Source organism: Pogona vitticeps, chromosome 14 (genome assembly GCF_051106095.1).
Source record: "Pogona vitticeps strain Pit_001003342236 chromosome 14, PviZW2.1, whole genome shotgun sequence".
NCBI classification, from domain to species: domain Eukaryota; kingdom Metazoa; phylum Chordata; class Lepidosauria; order Squamata; family Agamidae; genus Pogona; species Pogona vitticeps.
In genome coordinates, this window is record NC_135796.1 from 14,618,772 (window position 1) to 14,639,851 (window position 21,080).

The 21,080-nt window shown below is 46.2% G+C and overlaps 1 protein-coding gene across 2 annotated transcripts in view; it reads right to left on the reverse strand.

Moving 5' to 3' along the window:
- The window catches only part of ULK1 (unc-51 like autophagy activating kinase 1), an 80,321-nt gene that overhangs the window by 21,590 nt on the left and 37,651 nt on the right, over positions 1–21,080 (reverse strand). For both annotated transcript variants that reach the window (XM_072983094.2, XM_072983092.2), the window contains exons 8-11: positions 19,761–19,862; positions 16,160–16,218; positions 10,173–10,255; positions 7,819–7,869 (exon numbers count right to left, since the gene is read on the reverse strand). In XM_072983094.2, coding sequence (XP_072839195.2) covers positions 7,819–7,869; positions 10,173–10,255; positions 16,160–16,218; positions 19,761–19,862 — 295 coding nt within the window. The remainder of the gene's footprint in view (positions 1–7,818; positions 7,870–10,172; positions 10,256–16,159; positions 16,219–19,760; positions 19,863–21,080) is intronic.

Genomic DNA, 21,080 nt, shown 5'->3' on the forward strand with positions numbered 1-21,080 from the left:
TCATGTTTTCCAGCTGTAATTTTTTTTAAAGATTTGTTAGTGGTAATAATTTCACTGTCGTGACTGCCTCTTACTGAGAGCAGGACAAATGCTTCTAATAAAACAAAACCCTTTTACTAAAGACATGTACAATAGACAAGTTAATACCAATAAAATCCCCATAGCACCAAGCAGCCCGTACAGATAGAGATACGTATATGGATTCATGTCATTTTGACTTTTCCCCTTGGGTACAAACGCAATTAGATCTCTGAAAAGTTGGCTTCTCCCCACCCCGAAACCAATAATCATCTTAAAAAGCCCAAAGGTGAGAAGCTATAATTGGACATTTCAACACAACTGATCTTTTTTTCCCTTGTTGCTGACAGAAAATTACTGCTTGGCTTCAGCTTGTTATTAATCTACTTTAAAAAAAAAATAAAGATGAGATACGGTTTTGCGGCTTATTATGGGAAGACTTTGCCAAGGAGAATGATACGCAGAGATGAAAATGCTCTGGTTACAATAAACACCAATTTAATTAGTCGTTTTTTTCTTTTGTTTTGCTTTTCCTTTTAAGCCTCGCAGACTGCAATTAAAGGGCTTAATAATACGGTGGATGTTTTTCAAGATGCCAGGTGACGTCTGCCTGGGAAATCATGTTTTCAGCTGTTTGTGCTCAGCTGTTGCGGCACCAAAATCCAGAATCAGAGGGTGTCCGCTGGACGTGTTCGGGGAAGTCGTTCAGAATACAGTGGTGCCTCACTAGACAGTTACCCCGCATGACAGTTTTATCACCAGACATTGGCTTTTTGCGATCACTATAGCGATTCGCAAAACAGTGATTTCTATGGGGGAATTTCACTGGACAATGTTTGGTCCCTGCTTCGCAAACCAATTTTCGCTAGACAACGATTTTGACAGCTCCCTCTGCACTCGTAAAATGGGTGTTTTGGGGACCTAAGCTTCGCAAGACAGCAATTTAAATAGCTGATTGGCGGTTCGCAAAGCGGCTTTCCTATGGCCGATCTTCGCTAGACAACGACGATTCTTCCCCATTGGAACGCATTAAACAGGTTTCAATGCATTCCAATGGGGAAATGCTTTTCGCTAGATGATGATTTCGCTAAACAGCGATTTCAGTGGAATGGATTATCATCGTCTAGCGAGGCACCAATGTAATCCAGGAGTAAGCAAGCAGAACGCTGTAGGTTCAGATTCATTCCCCTCCCCCACGAAAAAAAAAAGGGTGGGTTTCAAATATTTATATACTTGTCTGGCTGGATAACTCAGTGAATTGGGTGCCGGTTAGTGGAGCCAGAGGTTGGGAGTTCAATTCCCCACTGTGCCTCCTAGGAGATGAACCAGCCTGTGTAGCCTTGGGCAAGCCGCACAGTCCCAGGGAATCCCAGAACAGAATGATAAATTACTTCGGAGCACTCTATACCTAGAAAACCCCTGAAAAGGTTGCCCTAATTTAGAATCCACTTGACGGCACTCAATTATTATTGTTATCAGATTTATGTCCTGATGTGTTACATTTCTATTTCGTCCTCTAACACGCTCAAGGCTGTGTGTACGGCAGTCCTCCTTCCATCTCCCTTTCTTAATAACCCCGAGAGGTGGGTCAGGCTGAAATCACACGAAGATGTCTGAGATCACCAAGGGAGCCTCACAATCAAGACTTCTGCACAACCCGAAAGCTGGCACTCTTGGGGAACGGTATTCGGTCCCAACAGGATGGTGGCCGATTTGTAGAGTTGAGTTTGGTTTCGTTTCTAATGGGCCAACCTCATTTTGTTCATAAGAAGCCAGACAAGAATTCTGGTTGAGGGTGTGGGCTGGCTATCGATTCAGAGTAGACAAACAAGACAAGAATAGATGAATGCCGTGTATACATATGTTTCCTAGGTGATATAAGCCTGACCCTTTCATGCACATGGAAAAGTTACTTTTAACAAGTAATTAGTTATAGCTAGACAGTACGGAAAAGAAAAGTAAGTCTGGTCTAAACAGGACGAGGAATTTGACTGTGTCACAAAGTTGGGCGATAAACACTGTAAGGCTTTGCTCCATTAGCAAGTGGAGCCAAAGGTTGGGAGTTCAATTCCCCGCTGTTCCTCCTGGGAGTTGAACCAGCCTGTGTAGCCTTGGGCAAGCCGCACCGTCCCAGGGTGTTCCCCCAAAAAAGAAGGAAAGGGCAATTAAAAACAACAACAACACTTGTATCTCAGATCCACATTTTTCTATTTATTATTGTTACGATATTGAAATTCACAGGGGTCTCAGTTCACAGCAAAACAAATACAAAAATAAAGAAAACAAACCATAGAAATATATAAAATATGAATGTGCATTATTTTTTTAAAAAAGCACACACAACATTTACAAAACAGGTTCCCGGCTGACATAATGGACGACCCCGGAAGAAAAGATCACACAACACGCCTTCACAATTCCGGAATTGCCTAAGCCCAGGTTGCATTATTAAAGATGGGAAAGCCCATGTCTCCAGGTATTGCTAGGCTACATCTCTCATTGTGGCCAACCTCCAGCTAGGGCTGGTAGGGTGTCCCCAAAATACCTGGAAAGACACTGCTCAACCTCTCATTACTGGGTAGTTCAAAGAAGGCAGAGAAAAACAAGAGGGGGAAAGAGGTAGAACTGCAGAAACCGATGGCCACACTTTGATAGGGAACATCATGATGGACATGATCCATTATCCTTTTTTCTACACTCCTTGGCTCACTTTCCTATCCTGAGCTGTATCTTCTCTCCAAAATCTCAAAACTATCCCAGATTCGACATCTCGAAGCCTTCGAAACTTATAACGACAGAGCCGGAAGGGACCCTATGAATCCAGCCCCTGTCAAGGAGGCCCATTGGGGAATCAAACTCCCAACTTCTGGCTCCGCTTCCAGAGACCTTAAAGTACTGAGCTATCCACCAGTTCATCTTAGAACTGGCAGGGCTGGAAGGGCCCCGATGGACCATCTAGTTCCTGGTTCCTATCAAGGAAGCCCAGTGGAGGAATCGAACTCCCAACCTCCGGCTTCGCAGTCCGATGCCTAAACCACTGAGCTACCCAGCAATTCATATTTGCCCAGAGGTTTGAGTATGGCATCACCCATGCTTTCCTCGCTACACTACAGCCAAACTATCACTAAGAGAAAGGGTACATACCCTTGGAAGCAGCTTTAGCATCCAACACTCGGTGAATGATCCACCTCAATAAAGTAGGTCCTGGTGTTCATCCATCCTTGCTTCCCATTTTTAAGCACCGAACAGGGCAACCTAAGTAACCATTTTTCTTCAAACAATGTCTACAGAACTCAGCGTCAAGCCAGGTTGTCACTCAGCAAGCGACCTCGTGTTTCTCCCGTCCCATTCATTACATGGTTCTTGGGAAGCTCTACCTCCAACACCTGGAGGACCTCTTCATGCAGCCTGGATAAAACACAGCTAGACCGCAGAAGGCGAGCTCCACTCTCTTAGTCAACTGGCCATCTCGTTAAGTGTTTGAGAAAATCCGGACCCAAAGACCACAAAAGCAAGACTTAGCACCAAAATGCATGACCTCAAGGTGGACCTAGGCTCTTTCACGCACGCTTTCATGATACGAAAGTAAGAATTCCTTGCCATCCTAACTTGGGACATGCAGTACGACTTCTTTTCTGGAACGAGGAGGGTGTGGACAGAGGACGCCATTTCGCTGCTGTTGACTCCAGCAGGGTTTTTCAAGATATGTGAGATACTTAAGGAGTGATTGTATCATGGCTAAGACCAACTCAAGTCATGGCTCAGCGCAAGTTGACCCCAAGTCATCATCCAACATTTCATCCACTATACCAGTCATTCCCAACCTCCAGTCCCCTGATATTTTGATACAACAACTCCTAGAAATCGTGGCCAGCACATCTAGTGGGGAAAGCTTCAGGGACCGTTCACTGGGCTGGCCAGGATTTCTGACAGCTGGTGTCCAAGAACATCTGGGGACCGAAGGTTGGGAATCACTGCCCTCCAGAATGCTGGTTCACATTAAGAAGATTTGCTCCTGGTTTATACCCAGAGGTAGGTAGGACGTGGTCTTCTCAGGGGCAACCCTGGGCCCATAAGTGCCTGCGGACACGGACGTTGTATGGGGCCGGTGTCCCAGGGCACTGGGGCAGACGAGACCGGAGAAAGCAGCTGGATGGGAGGACCCCGTCTCTGCCTATCTTGGTTCGGCGGCTTTGGCGGGACGGCCCCACGCAGGTATCCCGAATAGGAGGGCAGCGAAGGGAAGGGTGGCCAAGTCAAGAAAATCCGTTCTTGTTTTCGCGGCGATCCCGGTTGGTTTGGCTTCCACAACACGGGGGCAGAAGGCGGAGCCTTTCGTGGCGTCGGCCGGGGTTCCCGTAGAGCAGGCAACGGCTGGGACGATCCTTCTCGGTTGGCGAGCGGCTCCGACTGGGTCGAAACCACCCGCCACAAAGGCGCGGCCGTAGGGGCAGGAGGATCGGCTGGTTTCTTGATACCCTTGAGACGGGCGTAACCTTTCCGGTTTCGAGGACGGCCATGCTCTTCAAGGTGGTCTCCCCAGGGGGATCCCGGAGGTGAAGGCAAGGACTGGGAAGGTTTGGTGGTAGCGGCCGCCCTAAACCAGGAGAATTTTTTTCTGCCCGCAGGAGCACCACCTAAATGCAGGTAAGGGTGGAGGGGGTTGCATTATTTGAAATGAGGGCCAGCAGGAAATCAAAGCAGTTGTTTCAAAAACAGTGGCGGTTAAAAAAAAAAGAAAGAAAGTCTAAATATTCCTAGAGGTTTCCAGTGCAGAATATTTCAGGGTAAGTTGACTCCCTTTAAGTTAAACAAAAAAAGACAGGATGGCTTTATGGTATTTGTTTTCCTCCAACATGTCTTCCCACTGATTACAAGAAGGGACCTTATAGATCATAGAATCATGTAGTTCGAAGGGGCCCACAAGGACATTGAGTCCAATTCCCTGCTCAAGGTAGGGATCCAAATCAAAGCAGATCTGACCGAGGGTTGTCCCATTTTCTCTTGAATGCCTCCAGTGGTCCCCAACCTTGGGTCTCCAGATGTTCTTGGACTTCAACTCCCAGAAACCCTGGCCAGCAGAGGTGGTGGTGAAGGCTTCTGGGAGTTGTAGTCCAAGAACATCTGGAGGCCCAAGGTTGAGGGTCACTGCTCTAGATGAAGCCTAACCAGTGCTGAATAGAGGGGAACTACGACCTCGCAGGATTTGGAGGCTATATTTCTGTTAATGCATCCTAAAACTGCATTCTTCCTTTTTTTTCAGCCACATTGCATTGTTGGCTCATATTCAGCTTTTGAGCCACAACAATTCTACGACCATCGAGTCCAGTCCAGTGTCAAGAAGGCATAGTGGGGAATCAACCCCCAGTGTCTCGCTCCCATTCACCTAAAGGATCACCCACTCCGATGGTTTCTCTCCCAACTTCATACCCACCAGACATGAGACAACTGCTTCAGATAGCTACGATTTTCTAATCTATTTCCACAAGCTTCTTTCAAAAGAACTGTGTCAACACACAGTGCCTGATTTAAACTCTGGAACCAAGCAGAGTCTTCCCTTCCACAGAAGCTGACCGGATAGCTCAGTGGCTTAGTTATTGGGCTTTGGCGTCCGAGGTTGGCAGTTCGAATCACCACTGGGCATCTCAGAAAAGCCAGCCTGTGTGGCCTTGGGCAAGCTACACAGTCCCAAGACGCCCACGGAAGAAAGGAAGAGTAAACCCCTTCTAAATATTCTCTATCTGGAAAAAAAATCACCATCAGTCAGAATTGACTTCCTGGCACATTATTATAGTTTACCTTCCAGAATCTGCATCTGGCAAGACTGGCTAAGAGGTGCAGAAATTTCTAGTCCAGAACAGGGACTTTTCCAAGCTCTAAATCAAGCATGCAAAGCAGTGTTCTATACAGTGGTGCCATGCTTAACGATGATAATCCGTTCCAGGAAAATCGCCGTTAAGCGAAAACATCATAAAGCAAAATTAAAAACCCCATTGAAACGCACTGAAACCCGTTCAATGTGTTCCAGTGGGGTAAAAGCTCACCGCCCAGCGAAGATCCTCCATACGGTGGCCATTTTCGCTGTTTGTATAGCGAGGAATACGTCCCTAAGCACAGCAGGGAGCCATTTTAAGCACCCGGAGGCCATTTTGAAAACCCGTCGATCAGCTGTTTTTGATCGTCGTAAAGTGAAAATCGCTAAGCGAAATTCCCCCATTTAGACCATCGTTTTGCAATTGCAATTGCGACTGCAAAAAGATCGTTGTAAAGTGGATTCGTCGTAATGTGGGGCAATCGTTAAGCGAGGCACCACTGTATTAGGTTGATTCACTGACTCATTCAATGCTCCCAAACTCAGAGGCTCAGGTGTTTCCACACTCCCCCCTCTACACCGTGGCACCTTCCGCCCCCAACTTGGCAAACTCATTTCTTACATCCACTGCCCGAGGCTTTCAAGCAAACAAATTTCTGTTCCATTCCAACCTATGCCGGACGCCTTTCGCCCAGGCACAAGACAAGTAACAAAGAGCAGCCACTGCCATTATGAAGATTACATCTAAAGCGGTCACGGCAAGTCAGGGCAACCGAAATGCGTAGGTCATCCTGAAACTGCAAGCATTAACATCCCGGGCTAAGAACCAAAAACGTTTCTATGTTGTTATTGCAAACATTAGCCGGAGGGTACTGGAGCTGCCTGTTTTGATCGCATAATAAAATGCCTTTTCTGGCATAGTACAACAGGATGCTCATATTGATTCACATATTACGCAGAACGATAGAATAATTGAGTTGGAAGGGACCTATAAGAACATTGAATTCAACTCCCTGCTCAATGCAGAAATCTAAGTTAAAGCAGCCGGGACTCACAGATGTCCATTTTTCCCTTGAATTTGTTTGAGTGTTCAACACCTCCCGAGGTCATCGGTTCCATTGTCGTACTACTCTAACAGTTGAGCAGTTTTTCCTGACATTCAGCTTAGAACTGACTTTCCGTCACTTGAGCCCATGATTACGTGTCCTGCACTCGGGGATGATCAAGAACAGATCCTGCCCCTCCTCTGTCGGATGACCTTTCAAGTCTTTGAAAAGGGCTCTCCTCTCTCCTCTCGGCCTTCTTTCCTCCCTTTGAATCATGCAGGGTGGAGCGACCCGGTTTTGATTATATGTGGAGCTTTTTGCAATCAATCAGTCAATCAATACTCCAACAAACAGATCCAAAAATATTCCAAAAAATAAACAAATATGTAAGAAATAAATATTCAAATATTGTAGTGCTTTAAAAAAAGAAGGAAAGAAATATTTTTTAAAATAAATAAATAAATATTCAAGAAATACTGTGCTACTCTCCAGAGAGTAGTCCGAGAAAGGTGGGTCTTGGATTTACCAAGGCCTCTGTTGTTGGCCATGTTGTGGCCCCCGGTTGACGGCAGAGGCTTAGTTAGCTCCCTGTCCTGGCATGACATGGTGGTGGCGTGTGTGTGTGTGTGTGTGTATTTTAATCAACTGCTTACGCTTTGTTGTTATGTTTTTTTAGGGGGGGTATAAGAGTTTTAAACAGATTCTGAATTACACGGGGTTCCGATGCTCAGGAAACAGAATTCACTGTCTAAGAGAAGCAAGCAATGTCACATACGGAATGACGGACGGCATGAAGAAATGTACACATTTCAAATTGGCTTCGAGGGAGAATACACATGTTTTGAAAACCTGCTCCCCACCAGATCCATCTGCAACACATAGATCACACACAGATGAACCAACCCTCACAAAACAGACCTCAAAATGATGACGCCAACTTACATTTCTTCATAGAGGCACTTGCGTCCAAGAAAGGATGATGGAAAAATTCATCTGGAATGGGAAAATATATAATTAAAGTGGGGATGGTTGAATACAACTTTTTATTTTTTTGTCCCTTCAGGTGAAGCTGTATTACCTCAAGCTGATCGACCACAACAGAGGACGTATTCATAAAATATAAAAGCCCTGACCTTTATTTTTTGGGAATAGCACTGAAAGGAAAGTAACGATGACCTTAGGCAAACCAACTTTAGAAGACATGAATAGGGAGCTACTTCTCACGCTTGGTTGTCACTCATTTCATATTAAGTGAAAATCCCAGGGAGACTGATTCTAGGCAGGTAATTTCTTACGGCACCCACATCTCCCTGCCTTACGGGAATCCAGGCTGCCCTTTGCAAAGATGGCAGCTGCAGCTTCCCTACCCTAAATGAAGCCACAGCTGCCATCTTTGCAAAGGGCAGCCAGTCTCCATTTTTACACGCTGTGGCTGCGAAGGTCTGATGGAGACCTGGCAGCAGCTATTAAGGTAAGGGGGTGTCGGTGGGAGTGGGGTGGGGGCTAAGGAAGGGGATGTCGGGGTAGGCTGTTGGGGTGGTTGGCTGTGTCGGGGGGTGGCTGCCCATCAGCTTCTGATCAGCTGATTGGCGGCCGGTAGGCAGAATGGGCTTCTGTGCCGTTTGGCAAACTCTCCTGGGGGGAGCCCAATTTGTGGGTGAATGACTCGAATGTCCGATATCCAATCTTCACCAAAGTTAGCAGGCGTGTTGGGGAAAGACATAGGAAGCTCCATTGTGATTCTGGAGTCTCTAAGTACCTGGTGGGAGCTTTCCTTGGGGGGTCCTATTTGTGACAATATAACTCAGGGGTCCATGATCCAATCTTCACCAAACTTTCAGGAGTTGTAGAAATGTGTCTGAGGACTCTTTCTGGCAAATTTGGTGCCTCTAGGTTGTCAGGGGACAGTGTTATAGTGGTTTAAAGTGCAGACGAATCAACAGATCAATTCGTTGATTCGTCAAAGATTATTCGTCTATTCATATTCGTTGATCCGTTAACCCTGACGAATAACGGATGAAAACGAATCACCATTTTTTTTATTTGTCCCCATCTCTAATCTTGGGCATGGGTAGATGTGTGGTGTACCCCTAAGCCTCATTTCCTTTGAGATTAAGCGGCTCAAGGAGCCCGCTTACCGAAGACACACCAACAACCTTGACACAGCTTCTTTGCGCTGCAAAAAACACAAGGCGTTTGGTTTAAACCATCTCGCGGCTGCCTCAGAGGGAGAAAAACCCAGGCACTTGGGAAGAGGTTAAAACCCTATAACATAAAGGAATTCTTAGATCGCCCCGTTCGATTTTCGTTTAATGGACCCCATCTATAAGAAACCGCACTGAAGGCAAGGGGAGGGTGGCCGGCCGGTTTTCCTCTCAGATCCAAACCAGCTGCTCGTATGTTAAAAAGAGTGGCACATGAATAAAACCGCACAAGGTTAATCCTCAGGCTTTCTTTGGGCTTTTCATGGCCAGTTTTAATCTCAAAGAACAACAGACTGCAAGACAATTTGGATTAAGGAAGACCCCAAGCACTGAGGTCAACTAGGAACCAACTGTGGAGAAGAACACAAAGAGGGTGATCCTAAATAAATAGAACGATCGCATAGCTTTGAGATCCAAGGTTCTGGCAGTCTAGACCAGTGGTTGGGGGGGAGAGTTTACTTCTCTAAACCAGTGGTTTCCCAACCTTGAGTCCCCAGATGTTCTCAGACTACAACTCCCGGAAATCCTGGCCAGTGAAGTGGTCATCCTTAGCTGTGCTGGACAGGATTTCTGGGAGTTGTAGTCCAAGAACATCTGGGGACCCAAGGTTGGGAACCACTGCTCTAGACCCCAGAAGCTCCCAGCCTTTTGGGAGACAAAAAAAGCACCCCCCAACACAAAGGGGTAACACAAGGAGGCACAAAATCCCACCTTAAAAGAGAAATAGCAGAAGTTGCCTCAGATGTGAGTCAACTGTGTAGAGGGAGGGATGGAGAGAAGGAAGGAGCTGATGATAAGAGGAAGGAAGGAAGGAAGGAAGGAAGGAAGGAAGGAAGGAAGGAAGGAAGGAAGGAAGGAGCTGATGATGGATAAGAGGAAGAAAGGAAGGAGGGAGGGATGGATGGATGAAGAGAAGGAAGGAGGTGATGATGGATAAGAAGGAAGGAAGGAAGGAAGGAAGGAGCTGATGATGGATAAGAGGAAGGAAGGAAGGAGGGAGGGAGGGATGGATGGATGGATGGATGGAGAGAAGGAAGGAGGTGATGATGGATAAGAGGAAGGAAGGAAGTCTCCAAAGGGAGAATTTCTTACCAAAGTCCATCCGGTCCTTGTGATTCCGTCGTAAGAGCCCCAGCAACAACTGCCTCAAATGGGCCGACGTCTCTCTTGGGATGCTTTTGAAAAAAACAAGTGGGAAAACGTCAATACCTGTCTAAAAAACCTATCTAAAACAGCCACGTCCCTGTGCTTCCATAGCCGAAGAGAAATCTGACCCCCAGGTCTCCTGAGTCCTAGTCTGACCTTCGCTACATGACACTGGCTCTCTGTTTTAGAACAACCCCGGCCAAAAACCCAGAATCCTCGTAGGCTTCTGCACTGTTAACACAAAACTACGTAATTCTGGTGTCCGATCATCCTAGCTATCAGACAGATGCAATTTACACACGCGGCTGTGCACCTGGGCATTGAAAAAAGGGCCAGAAAACTATACAATGGTGTCGTTTTCCTTGATATATGTGATATTTCCCAGTAGAATTCTGGCCAGTGCGATTTTATGAAGCTACTCTATGACAGAAGGAAGTTGGTCTGTTATATCGAAACTTCGCTCTCCAGTTCTGTTTTCCTCTTACGTGGAACGATTTATCACCACCTGGCCGGCGGGGTGGACACGAAGAAAGCAGGTGAGCAAAACCTGAGTCAGAACACGCTCCATCTGAGCCGACTCCCTCCCTCACAAGGTCTTCAACGACTGCCGGCCGGATCCTGATGGGTTCTGATTTTTCTGCATATTTGTCTCACAGGGTTGGTAGACCTTCGGGCTATTCAGGAATCTCCTCCCTAGTCTCTCAAAGTCAAAATGTTTATCATGCCTAGTTTATGGCCGTTATCTTCCTGCACGCTGAACCGGAGGCTATAAATAACTGTAGGAATCGTTCATCAAGTCACCACCTTTAGTAGGGAAAATGCCAGTTTAACTTGGCTGTGCTACGAATCAAGACGACATCGGGGATGGTAGAGGCCATGTGCGGTCTTGGTTTTTTTCGGACCTCACACTGGAAAAAGAGACTCTTGAGGGACTACAAATCCCAGAATGCTGAAGAAAAAAAGAGTTCTGAGACCTGTAGTCCCCCAAAGGACTTTCCAGGATTCTGAATTCTGGAATACATAGTCCACCATTTTTCCAGGCTCTGCTTATGCCCTTTTGAATGCCTTTCTCGCAGGAAAATATCCTAGATTCTAGAAACAACAAGAAATTTAATATGGAAATTGGGCCACTGGGAGATCGATCCCACTGAAATAAGGCTGTTTGGTTCTTAAGAACTAAATAGGGTATTTGTGCCCCACACTGATTAGGCAATCATCATGTGGGTTTTCTCATTCAAGCACTGACATTGATCTAGACTCATAGAATAGAAACACAGAATCGCAGAGTTGGAAGGGGCCTATAAGGCAGGAATTCAAATCAATGCCTCCAGCACCTGCCGAAATCATTTGTTTCATTGTCGTACTGCTCTAACAGTTAAGAAGTTTTTTCCTGATAATAGAAAGAGCCTCTCCCGACACAAGTAGATCAGTTCAGAGGGCAACCAACATCTCAGATGCCTTTCTTTTCTGTAGACTTTAGAGCCACATTCAGCTCGAATTCAACTGGTTCCGGATGCGAATCCTTCCCATACCTTCCCTGCCTGTAGAAAGCTAGCTGGTCAGCAGTTTGACTTCGTTTTTCTAATGTGCTCGGTTTCAACCGGCAGAGAAGCCGTCCTCTCTCCTTGCCTCGCCCAATCTTTACCGCACCAGGAAAAAACAAATATTGCCAAAAACAGAGGCAATATTTATCTTTGTGTCCTGAAAGCAGACACTGAATAGCAACAGAGAGAGAGACAGAGAGAGAGAGAGATGTTTCAAGTTCCTGCATGAGCCGATGCTGCCTGTTTTGGTATTTGCTGTTGGCACAACATTGTAGTTTTTGCTCTCATGCCAGGTCTGCTAGGAGAGGTCAGCTAAGGTAATGGCATCTTCACCCTAGTCCCCGCCTGGAAAACTAACATATGCCACTTAGTCTGGCGCGGATCCTTGCCTTAGAAACCTCGTCCCTCCCTCCTCCCTTCCCTTCCACATCAAAAGCCAACTTTCGGCCCCAAATGTCAAAATAAATAACTTTCTGCCCAAGACTCCTATTTGTGCAGGATTTTCACCCTTCTCCCTCTCTCTCGCCAGCTGACGGAAGGAAACGCCGCAGCCTAGCAACGCCACTCTTAGGGACTACAATCCCCATCGTCCTCCAGCCAGCAGAGAGACCTCAGTCCGTACAATTACTTTTCAGATACCTCCCAAACATTCCCCAACCAGCGAGGCTACGGGTCACGATAGCTCAGGGATTCCGGACATTTGGGTCCAAAAGAATAATTTTTTTCGAACTTGGGGGGGAAACGTGGGGGGGAAAAGGGGGAAGAACAAGCGGGAGGCCGCCGTGGACGGCGTCCCAACTCTTGCTAACGTTCCAGAAGCAAAAAACAAAACAAAAAACAGAGGCAGCTGTCGAGGGCTTCGTACCAAGAAAGGCTTTTTAAAGCCCTCGAGGTTTTCCACGAAATCCGACAGCCTCCTAAAAGCAATTCTCAGAACCCAAAAGGCAGTGACAGCTGGGAGGGAAGTCTCGTTGCTGTTGGGTGGGCAGAGCAAACCGGGGAAAAGCTTGGGTGTCCAGAGCATCTTCTTGATGCTGCCAACATTAGGACTGGGTTCACATAGGAAGCATCAGTCCCTTGGCGGGGCGGGGGGGTCTTCTGTATGGGCAGCTTTTTACATGGGGTGCAGAGATTAAAGAGGTTTCTCTGCAAACGAACACCCCCCCTGTCCATTTAGGCCAGCCGGTTAGGAATAAAAAAAGCTGCTTTTTGGATCGGGTCCGGTTATTTCCCCCATGTAGCCGGCGCTCTCTACTCTAAAACACAAGAGCTGAGAATTTATAGGGTCTTCTGCTACATTTTTATTTGAAGGAATGGTGAATCAGTGCATCGACCATCTTCAGCTTCCTGGATCCCTCGGAGATCAGTTGCCATCCTCTTAATCGATACAGAGGAAACGGATCTGCCCAGCACAAATATATTACGTACTGCAAACATTCCCTTACTGTGCATGCAGAGTGGCTTGAATGGAGTTATCAAGAGCCATTCGCATTGCAAAAGACATGCTCCTGGTAGAGATGGACAGCATTCAAGTTAGATCCTTGCTAGGGATCCACATTCAGAGACAGCCAATGGGGAATAGGGGACAGAGTGTCGGACGAAGGCTCCAGGGATCTGGGTTCAAATCCCTGGTCACGACCGGCATGGAAACTGGTGGAGGGGTTAGCAAGGCTAAACTGCTCTTTGAACACCTGAAAAATCCAATTAGGTTTATCGTAAGTTGGAAGCAATTTGACGGTCCATGACAACAATAAATCAATCAGCAAAATGGCTTTGAATTTTGGAACTTTTTTGGGGAACGTGTTATGTGCTGTCAAGTCACCTCCGACTCACGGTGAGCGCCTGCTCAGCTCCTGTAAACTCAAGCCTGGGGCTTCCTTAGGGAGCGAGTCCATCTTGTATGTGGACATCCTCTTTTCCTACTGCCTTCTACCTTCCCCAGTATTATTATCGGGGCTTAGCTGGCAAAACAGCACCGTGAAAACCTGCAACTCCAGAATTTATTACTCTCCCGCCGGCATCAACGTTTGGGGCAGGAAAAATCTTTCCTCGCCACCTGTTATCAGAGCCTTAGGTTCTTATGCTCCACGAGCCATTCAGAAGGAACAGTCTCCTTCTCATGATGGTTTACTGAAAAGATACAGTGCTGGTGAACATGGAGGTTCCACTTTCTCCCTAGTTTTTGCCAACCTCTGGCCGAGCAATAAATGAAGTTTCAGAAAATGAAACCCAGGGAGGGGCAGGTATTTAAGGGGTTTTTCAACCGGCGAGCTTTGTTGGCGTCGTTTTCCAAACGCAAGCAGGCCACGGCATGCAAAATTGAAACGCCTCCGTCTTTCTGACGTCACAAGACTCTCTTCCGTGGCCCGCCTCTGACAGACTAACACAGATACCTCCCCCCCCCCGCAAGTGTCGCGGCTGTTCTCATGAACTAGATCTTAAGCTTTTCCATGGAGGCGTACAGCTGTGCTAAAAATACAGCCCCCGAGTCGCGACCTGAATTTTATACTTCCAACCGCAACGAGATCGAAACAGTCATCTTCATCGGCGTCTTGCCCCCATCCCCTCCGGGCACGAGGGGGCTATCAGGGCAGGCTTCGTAGCCCACGATGGGGGAGAACGTCAGCATCGTGGAAAAAGCCCCAAACACAGAGCAGATTCAGAAGAAGTCTTGGATCTTCTGCCACCTCCTCTAGTTTGTTTGGCGTTTTCTGCCAGCTGATGCCTCTGGCGGGCTGCCTTTACAAAGCAATGAAAAGCATGCCACCAAAAGCATGAGGAGCAAAGCACGGGGAGGGGGGGAGGCTTTATTTGAAGGAGGGAACCGGTGGGGAGACATTTCACGCCATCGGATTAGAAGGTCGGATCGGCTTAAACCCCAAGAACAGGTTCCTCCTTGCCCTCCGAATGGCATTCCTCGGTGTCAGCAAACCCTCCGTCTCGGGGACGGCTGGACTTAAAAAGAAAAATTTGCCAGACCCTCAGCGGACAGACGGTCCTGATGGGGGGAATTCAAGAAGCCGTCGTCCAAAAATAATAATCCTGATCTTGGCTAAGCTAATGGGAATAAACAGGATATAAATAACTTCATATAATACGCGGACCGAATAGATAAAGAATACGACATAGGATCTTAGCCGAAGAGGCCAAGAAGCGATATGAAAAGTACTGTGTACAATGAATTGAATTGATTTAGGGCCTCCAAGCCGCCTGAATGAAGATTTTTGTTCCTCTGGAAAATTCCTCACCATCAACAGAAAGTGAGATAAGGAACCTTTTTTTGTTCCCTTATCAAGGTTTTGGGAACGGTTGTTAAACCTGCTTTTTAAATGCATGCATTTTAAATGCACAAATATAAATAAATAGATTTACTATATTAATAAATTTTTTTAAAAAAATACGATATTTATGTTGAACGTCTGGGCAGCTCAGAAGTTTAAGGCCTCTGGCTGTGGAACCAGAGGCCAGGGGTTCGATTCTCCACGGGGCCTCCTTAGAAGGGCTGGACTTGATCATCCATCGTGCAGTTATAAGTTGATGATGATTACTATTACAATGTTTACAAATCTATTGCTTCATCTGTTGGGGGGACCACTTTGGGTCCCCTATGGAGAGAAAGGCAGAAGATAGAGAGACACAGACAGACAGACAAAAATTTGCACAAACTGACTATGCAATGGCACTGCCCTTTATCTCGGAGAAGCAAAGTGCATGCATGCGCATGTGTCCTCACACACACACACACACATACACAGAGGGAGAGAGAGAGAGAGAAATCCCCAACCGCCCAGTTGTTTACAAAACTGCAGAAAAATCTCTCTTGCAATCTGTAAACATCCAGCCAACAAAGCAAAAGTGCCCAAATACATATATATTTAGGGTATAAATATATACCACCATCATCACCTTAAAACTGCAGAGCTGAAAGGGACCCTATGGATCAATGACTCTGATGGATACAAACATTTTTTTGCAGTTCTTTTACCTTCATGCACAGGAATTAAGCTAAGAATGACATGCTTGGGGTGGAGGGAGAGAAAAGAACAACACCTAAGGTGGGTATTGCATTGCAGCGAAGGGACCGGATTTGTATAAATCCGCTGTTCTGGTTGGCGGTCAAGAACTGGCCAACCAACCATTTTTCTCACTTGAAAAAGGAGAAGAAAAGAAAAGAAGCCCGGGATGTTTTTACGGCCGTCTACAAGGTCAACTGAGGTCATCAAGTTTCAACTCGCCAGGCGCTGGGAGGATTTCTACCCGCCCTGGCTAAGAAACGGAGAGGAGGCCAGGCGCCAAAGGATTTCTGGACGTGCCAAGCCCAGCGAGCAAGTGGGGGCAGCCTGGCAGGTGGGGAAAAGAGCAGGAACGGACCCCCAAAAGAAGGCTTACTTGGGCATCAGCATCTTGTTTTTCTCATAGAAGAGCCGGAGGTCTTGAGGGCTGCTGGCCTGCGAAGGAGAGAAAAGAAGAAGCGTGAGCGACACTTTTCGTTAATAGCAAACGCCATCAGAGAACACAGATGGGCTGTTGTTTTTTTCTGTAGCCAAAACAATGCAAGGGATTTCTTCATTTAAAAGAGGAGGACCCCCCTCCTTTCTCCTGAAAGAGGGTCCAAAGTGGCTTAGAGAGCATTAAAAACGATGTTGAAAAGCGAAAAACGACGAGTGTACCAGTACTAAAAACGATGCAGCAAAATGCCGCACTCAAAAAAATAGGCAAACAAATCTAAAATGCATTCAAAGCTATAAGAAACAACAAGCCGTTCGAAAAAAAACCTATTCAAATTAAAATCATTTTAAGGTCAATCCAATTTAAATAAGGCTGTATAATCAAGGCCTCAGGCAGCCCGGTCACAGAGGGAAGGCTTGCCTGGAGAAAAAGATTTTTGCCCGCCTGAGGAAAGACAGCAGAGATGGGGCCAGGACCTTTATCATCCAGTGGGAGGGAGTTCCAGAGTCTGGGAGCAGCGACAGAGAAGGCCCTCTCCCGGGTCCCTATCAGACACACCTGTGAAGGTGGCAGAATTGAGAGAAAGACCTCTGATGATGATCTTAACACCCAGGCAGGCTCATAAAGGGAGATACTAAATACACACGCACTCTCTCAACTTTAAGCTCTAGAAGCTTGATTTTTAAAAAAATCAATATAAGAGTTGTGTTTCTGAAAATGATTAGAAAGAATATTACATTTATCCTCCAGAATGGATGTCTGAAATAAGTACACACAGCTTTAAAAACAAAACAAAGCTTTTCACTACTTTTTTTAAAGCTGGGATTCCTTGCTAGCGTCCCCTCTTTGAAGACACAACTGGCAAGCAGAGCACAAATATCTGTTTAATAAGGATAAACAGGTTTTGCTTTATTAGGATAAACTGGTTTTGCTGTCCTACTGCCACTCCCAGGCTAAGGCTTCAACTAATGGTTATCATTAAGAACAAATCTTGATCATGAAAAGATCTCTGTGCCAAGATAAGTAAGAGGAAAATCTTTACTTTTGGCAGATACGAGTAGCCGCATGAAAATGGCAGACCAAGTTAACCAAGGGCTTGATCAGACAGGCCTTTGTCCTGCTGTTTCGTTTACTCTTTTTTTTCCAGCTATTACACAATTGGTTCTACTTCTTTGGTGTGGGTTAGGATTCACTTTGGTCTGGTCTGTTTACTCCCTGGGAACCGACCAACAGCAAGCTTTCCTGGCGGTCCAAGTTCTTTCCAGTTTGAATTTCTGACACCGTGAAGGGGCTTTGTAAGTGAGACAGTCCAGGATATCGACAGACTAAACACTTCCTCCGCTCCTTGGCAGAGGGGCAGAGGAAGTGAAAAAGAAGTGAAAGAAAAGAACGGTAATAGACTATTGCTGATGCACTGTGTCCCTTGAAAAAAAAGAAGCCAAATAGCATTTTCATCAGTTTTCTTTCAAGGACCAGTCAAGTAACTGCCCGCAGCTAAGATCCGCTTCACGATATCAGAAACAGCCAGACTGAATAAAACGGTTTGAGCTCTGATACGACATCCAGATTGCCCCGAAGGGCGTAATGCCTCCCCACCTGACTCCAACCACTTATTTAGCCCACTCCAAAAGAGCCAATGCAGATGTGCCCGAAGACAACTGTAATTAAAAAAAAGATAAGCCAGCCAGAGTCCAAAAGATATTGTCCACTTCATAATTTCACCCAGAAGCTGTTCTCACCTGTGAAATTAAATAAGCAAAACGTGTACATCAACCTTCTTGACATCCAGCATTTCACGAAGTATTCCCGTTTTTCCCGTGTCTCAAAAAACATCTCAACTTTGCCAACTCCCTTCCTAAAAAGGTCTGTCGGGGTGGCTTAAAATGCTTACGAAGCAGAGACAGGGAGATTAGCCCCCCCCAGCCCCCAAAACAAGAGGAATTCCTTTGGCAGCCAAGTGGGCTAAGTGGGCTCAACCATCCCATAAGAATAGCAACACATTCCATTTTTAAAAGGATTTTTCTTCATACCAGGAAAAGGACATGATTGAGACGTATAAAATGATGCAGGGGATGGGTAAAAGGGATACAGGGAAGCTCTTTTCTCTTTCATGCAATACCAGAAACCAGGGGACGTCCACGGCAATAGAGTGTTGGGAGAACAGACAAAAGAAAACATTTCTTTGCCTGCTGTGTTGCTAGTCTGCGGAACTCCTTGCCACAGGATGTGGTGGTGGCATCTGGCCTAGAAGCCTTGAAAAGGGGATCGGACAGATTCCTGGAGGAAAAGTCCAGCACAGGTCACAAGGCATGATGGGGATGTACAATCTCCACGCTTCGCAGGGGAGGAGAATCAGGAGAGAGGTGTCTAGTGGTCTCGTGTGCTCCCAGAGGCATCAGGTGGGCCCCCTATGACTGAGATGGACTGGATGGGTCTTGGCCTGATCCAGCAGGGCTCCTCTTAGGTTCTTAAGACAGTAAAAGGTGCCTTCAAGCATACACACAAAACTCACTGCTCTACTTTTAAGAAGCTTCAATTAGGAAAAAACTTTGAAACTTTTTTTTTTTTTGCAAATCACACACGCAGAGGGACAACCCCAAAATTGCTCTGATGTTTTGCTATTTCGTTAACAAAAACTTAAGAGAGTGAAACCTCTTCATTCCAAATTCCATTCTCCATCTGCCTCGCCTTCCTACGGCTCCAGCTGACCTTTCTCACGATCAAGACACAAGGAGCGATTCACGAAAGCAAAAGGGGGGGGAGTTAAGACCACTCCGCCCCAGCCGCACGGAGATTTAAAAACAAAACACCAACCCGCTCACGTTTTTTAGAAGGAAAAAATAAATGCAATGGGCCTCATCAAACCCGGCTGTGGCAGACACACAGAAAGAAAGGAAATGGGGGGAAAACTGGGAACTTGGCTGTAGCCACTCATCATACAATAGCCCCCCAGGAAAAACAGGAGCACCCGAGAAAATCTTCCAAGTGTTCATTTTCTCATAGAGAAAACCCCAAAGTTTAAATCCACGTGCTCTCCATGCACTCTTGCTTGTCTCCCGCTGTGTGATGCAAAAGTTGGTTTTTAAAAAGCTCCAAAAGTTCCCCTTTTTTGGAGAAGCGGGGAGGAGACCATCTCCCAACACCTTATCCCAGGTAAACACCTGGGAAACATTTCCATCCTATAGTACCCAATGAGGCTTTTTTATTACTCAAAGAACTAACAAAGGAGAGAAAACCTCATGGCATTGATCACTTGAACTTCCAGTTTCCTCATCCCAAGATTTTAATTCTTCGGTTTATTAGGGACACTTTCTTCTCTCGTCTAGCGGGACCAAAGAGAAAGATGGTGTGACCTTCAACTAGAGTTTGAGAACATTTCTCCTGGGTCTTCTCCTCCGAAGACCAAACAGGGCTCTCCTTATAGACCACCAATGTCTAAAATGGAAGATAAGAGGGCTTTCGTTTCAACGAAAGAAAACTACGAGGGGAAAAAAAGCAGCTGGACGATGAAAGGCGGAAACCAAGAAGCAAAGAAACTCACCTGAAAAGGTGCTTTTCCCGTTAAACACTGGTAGATGATGGTCCCGATACTCCACAGGTCTGCTTTGGCATCATAGTGCTGGGACATAATGACTTCTGGAGCCTGCAAAAGGGAAACAAACCAGAATATTGTGGTGCGCCTCAGCGAAAAAGACAATCAGGCAGGGAAAAATGGAAGGCAGTAGGAAAAGAGGAAGACACAATGTGAGAGGGATAGGCTTGGTACAGGAAGCCACGGGCTTGAGTTTGCAAGACCTGATTAGGGTCAGAAGCGACTTAACAGCCCATGGCGTGTGCTTTTATTGCTGTAAAACAGCCCATAATAGTGCATCGCACTAAGGGGGCAGTATATAAATGTAAGAAATAATAATAAAAGAATAATAACAACAACAGTGTTTTGCTCAATGCTTTCAGCCTCGTTACTTCTCGGTAACCACACAGGAAAACGGAGCCCCCTTGGCTTCTCTCCCTGCCAATCCATTAAAAACAACAACAACACACACACAAAGTACTAGTTATGATTAGGGGCGGGGAAGAGATTAAAGGCTTGCTCTCAGCTTGAAACGACATAATACAGGCCAGGAGAAGACCGTTTCATAACTCTAATCTCGTTAATTCAGGCATGAATGCTGCCTTAATGGGGAGGAAAAGGCAGCACACACAAAAACAATCCACAACTTCTTGCTCGATCAAATGAAGATGAAAAAGAGTAAGAACCATATTCTGCCACTTCTTCATCTGTGTACAGATCAATAACCGTCCTTAATTGCATCCATTCGAGTGTGTTGTCAAAACAAAGCAAGTTTCAAAGGCTAGTCCGGACACCTCTTTTTGCTAACACGTGGAAATTTAATTTATCGGCTGCCGCGCAGCCCCACACCAGAATTATGTCAAGAGATGGAGCTTAAGACCCCGGGAAAAGTTCACTTCCTTAATTTAAGTGCCCCCCCCCAATTAATGGTCACAGGATCTGAGAAATAACCTGTTGTTGTTATTCATGACAGTGTTAACAAGTAACTCCTTTCATTGCTTCATAAACAGCACTTTGCAGGTTGTGACTTTCCGTTGTTTTTGTTTTGTTGAAGGCTGATAAGATAATGGAATAAAATGTGCACTATTTCTGTCCTCGGCAGGTTCACGAAGTCCAGCCAGCACCCTCTGTACAAACGGTGCCACCCTCTTGGGAACATTTGCGAGATTTGCCCTCGGGGACCTTAGACAGGCAGGGTCGGGCGGGCAGGACGATTAACCTGGAGGTAGCCAAGTCTAAAGAATGTGGAGAAAACAAAACGAGACCACCTCGCCGGCAGTATGGAGGAGT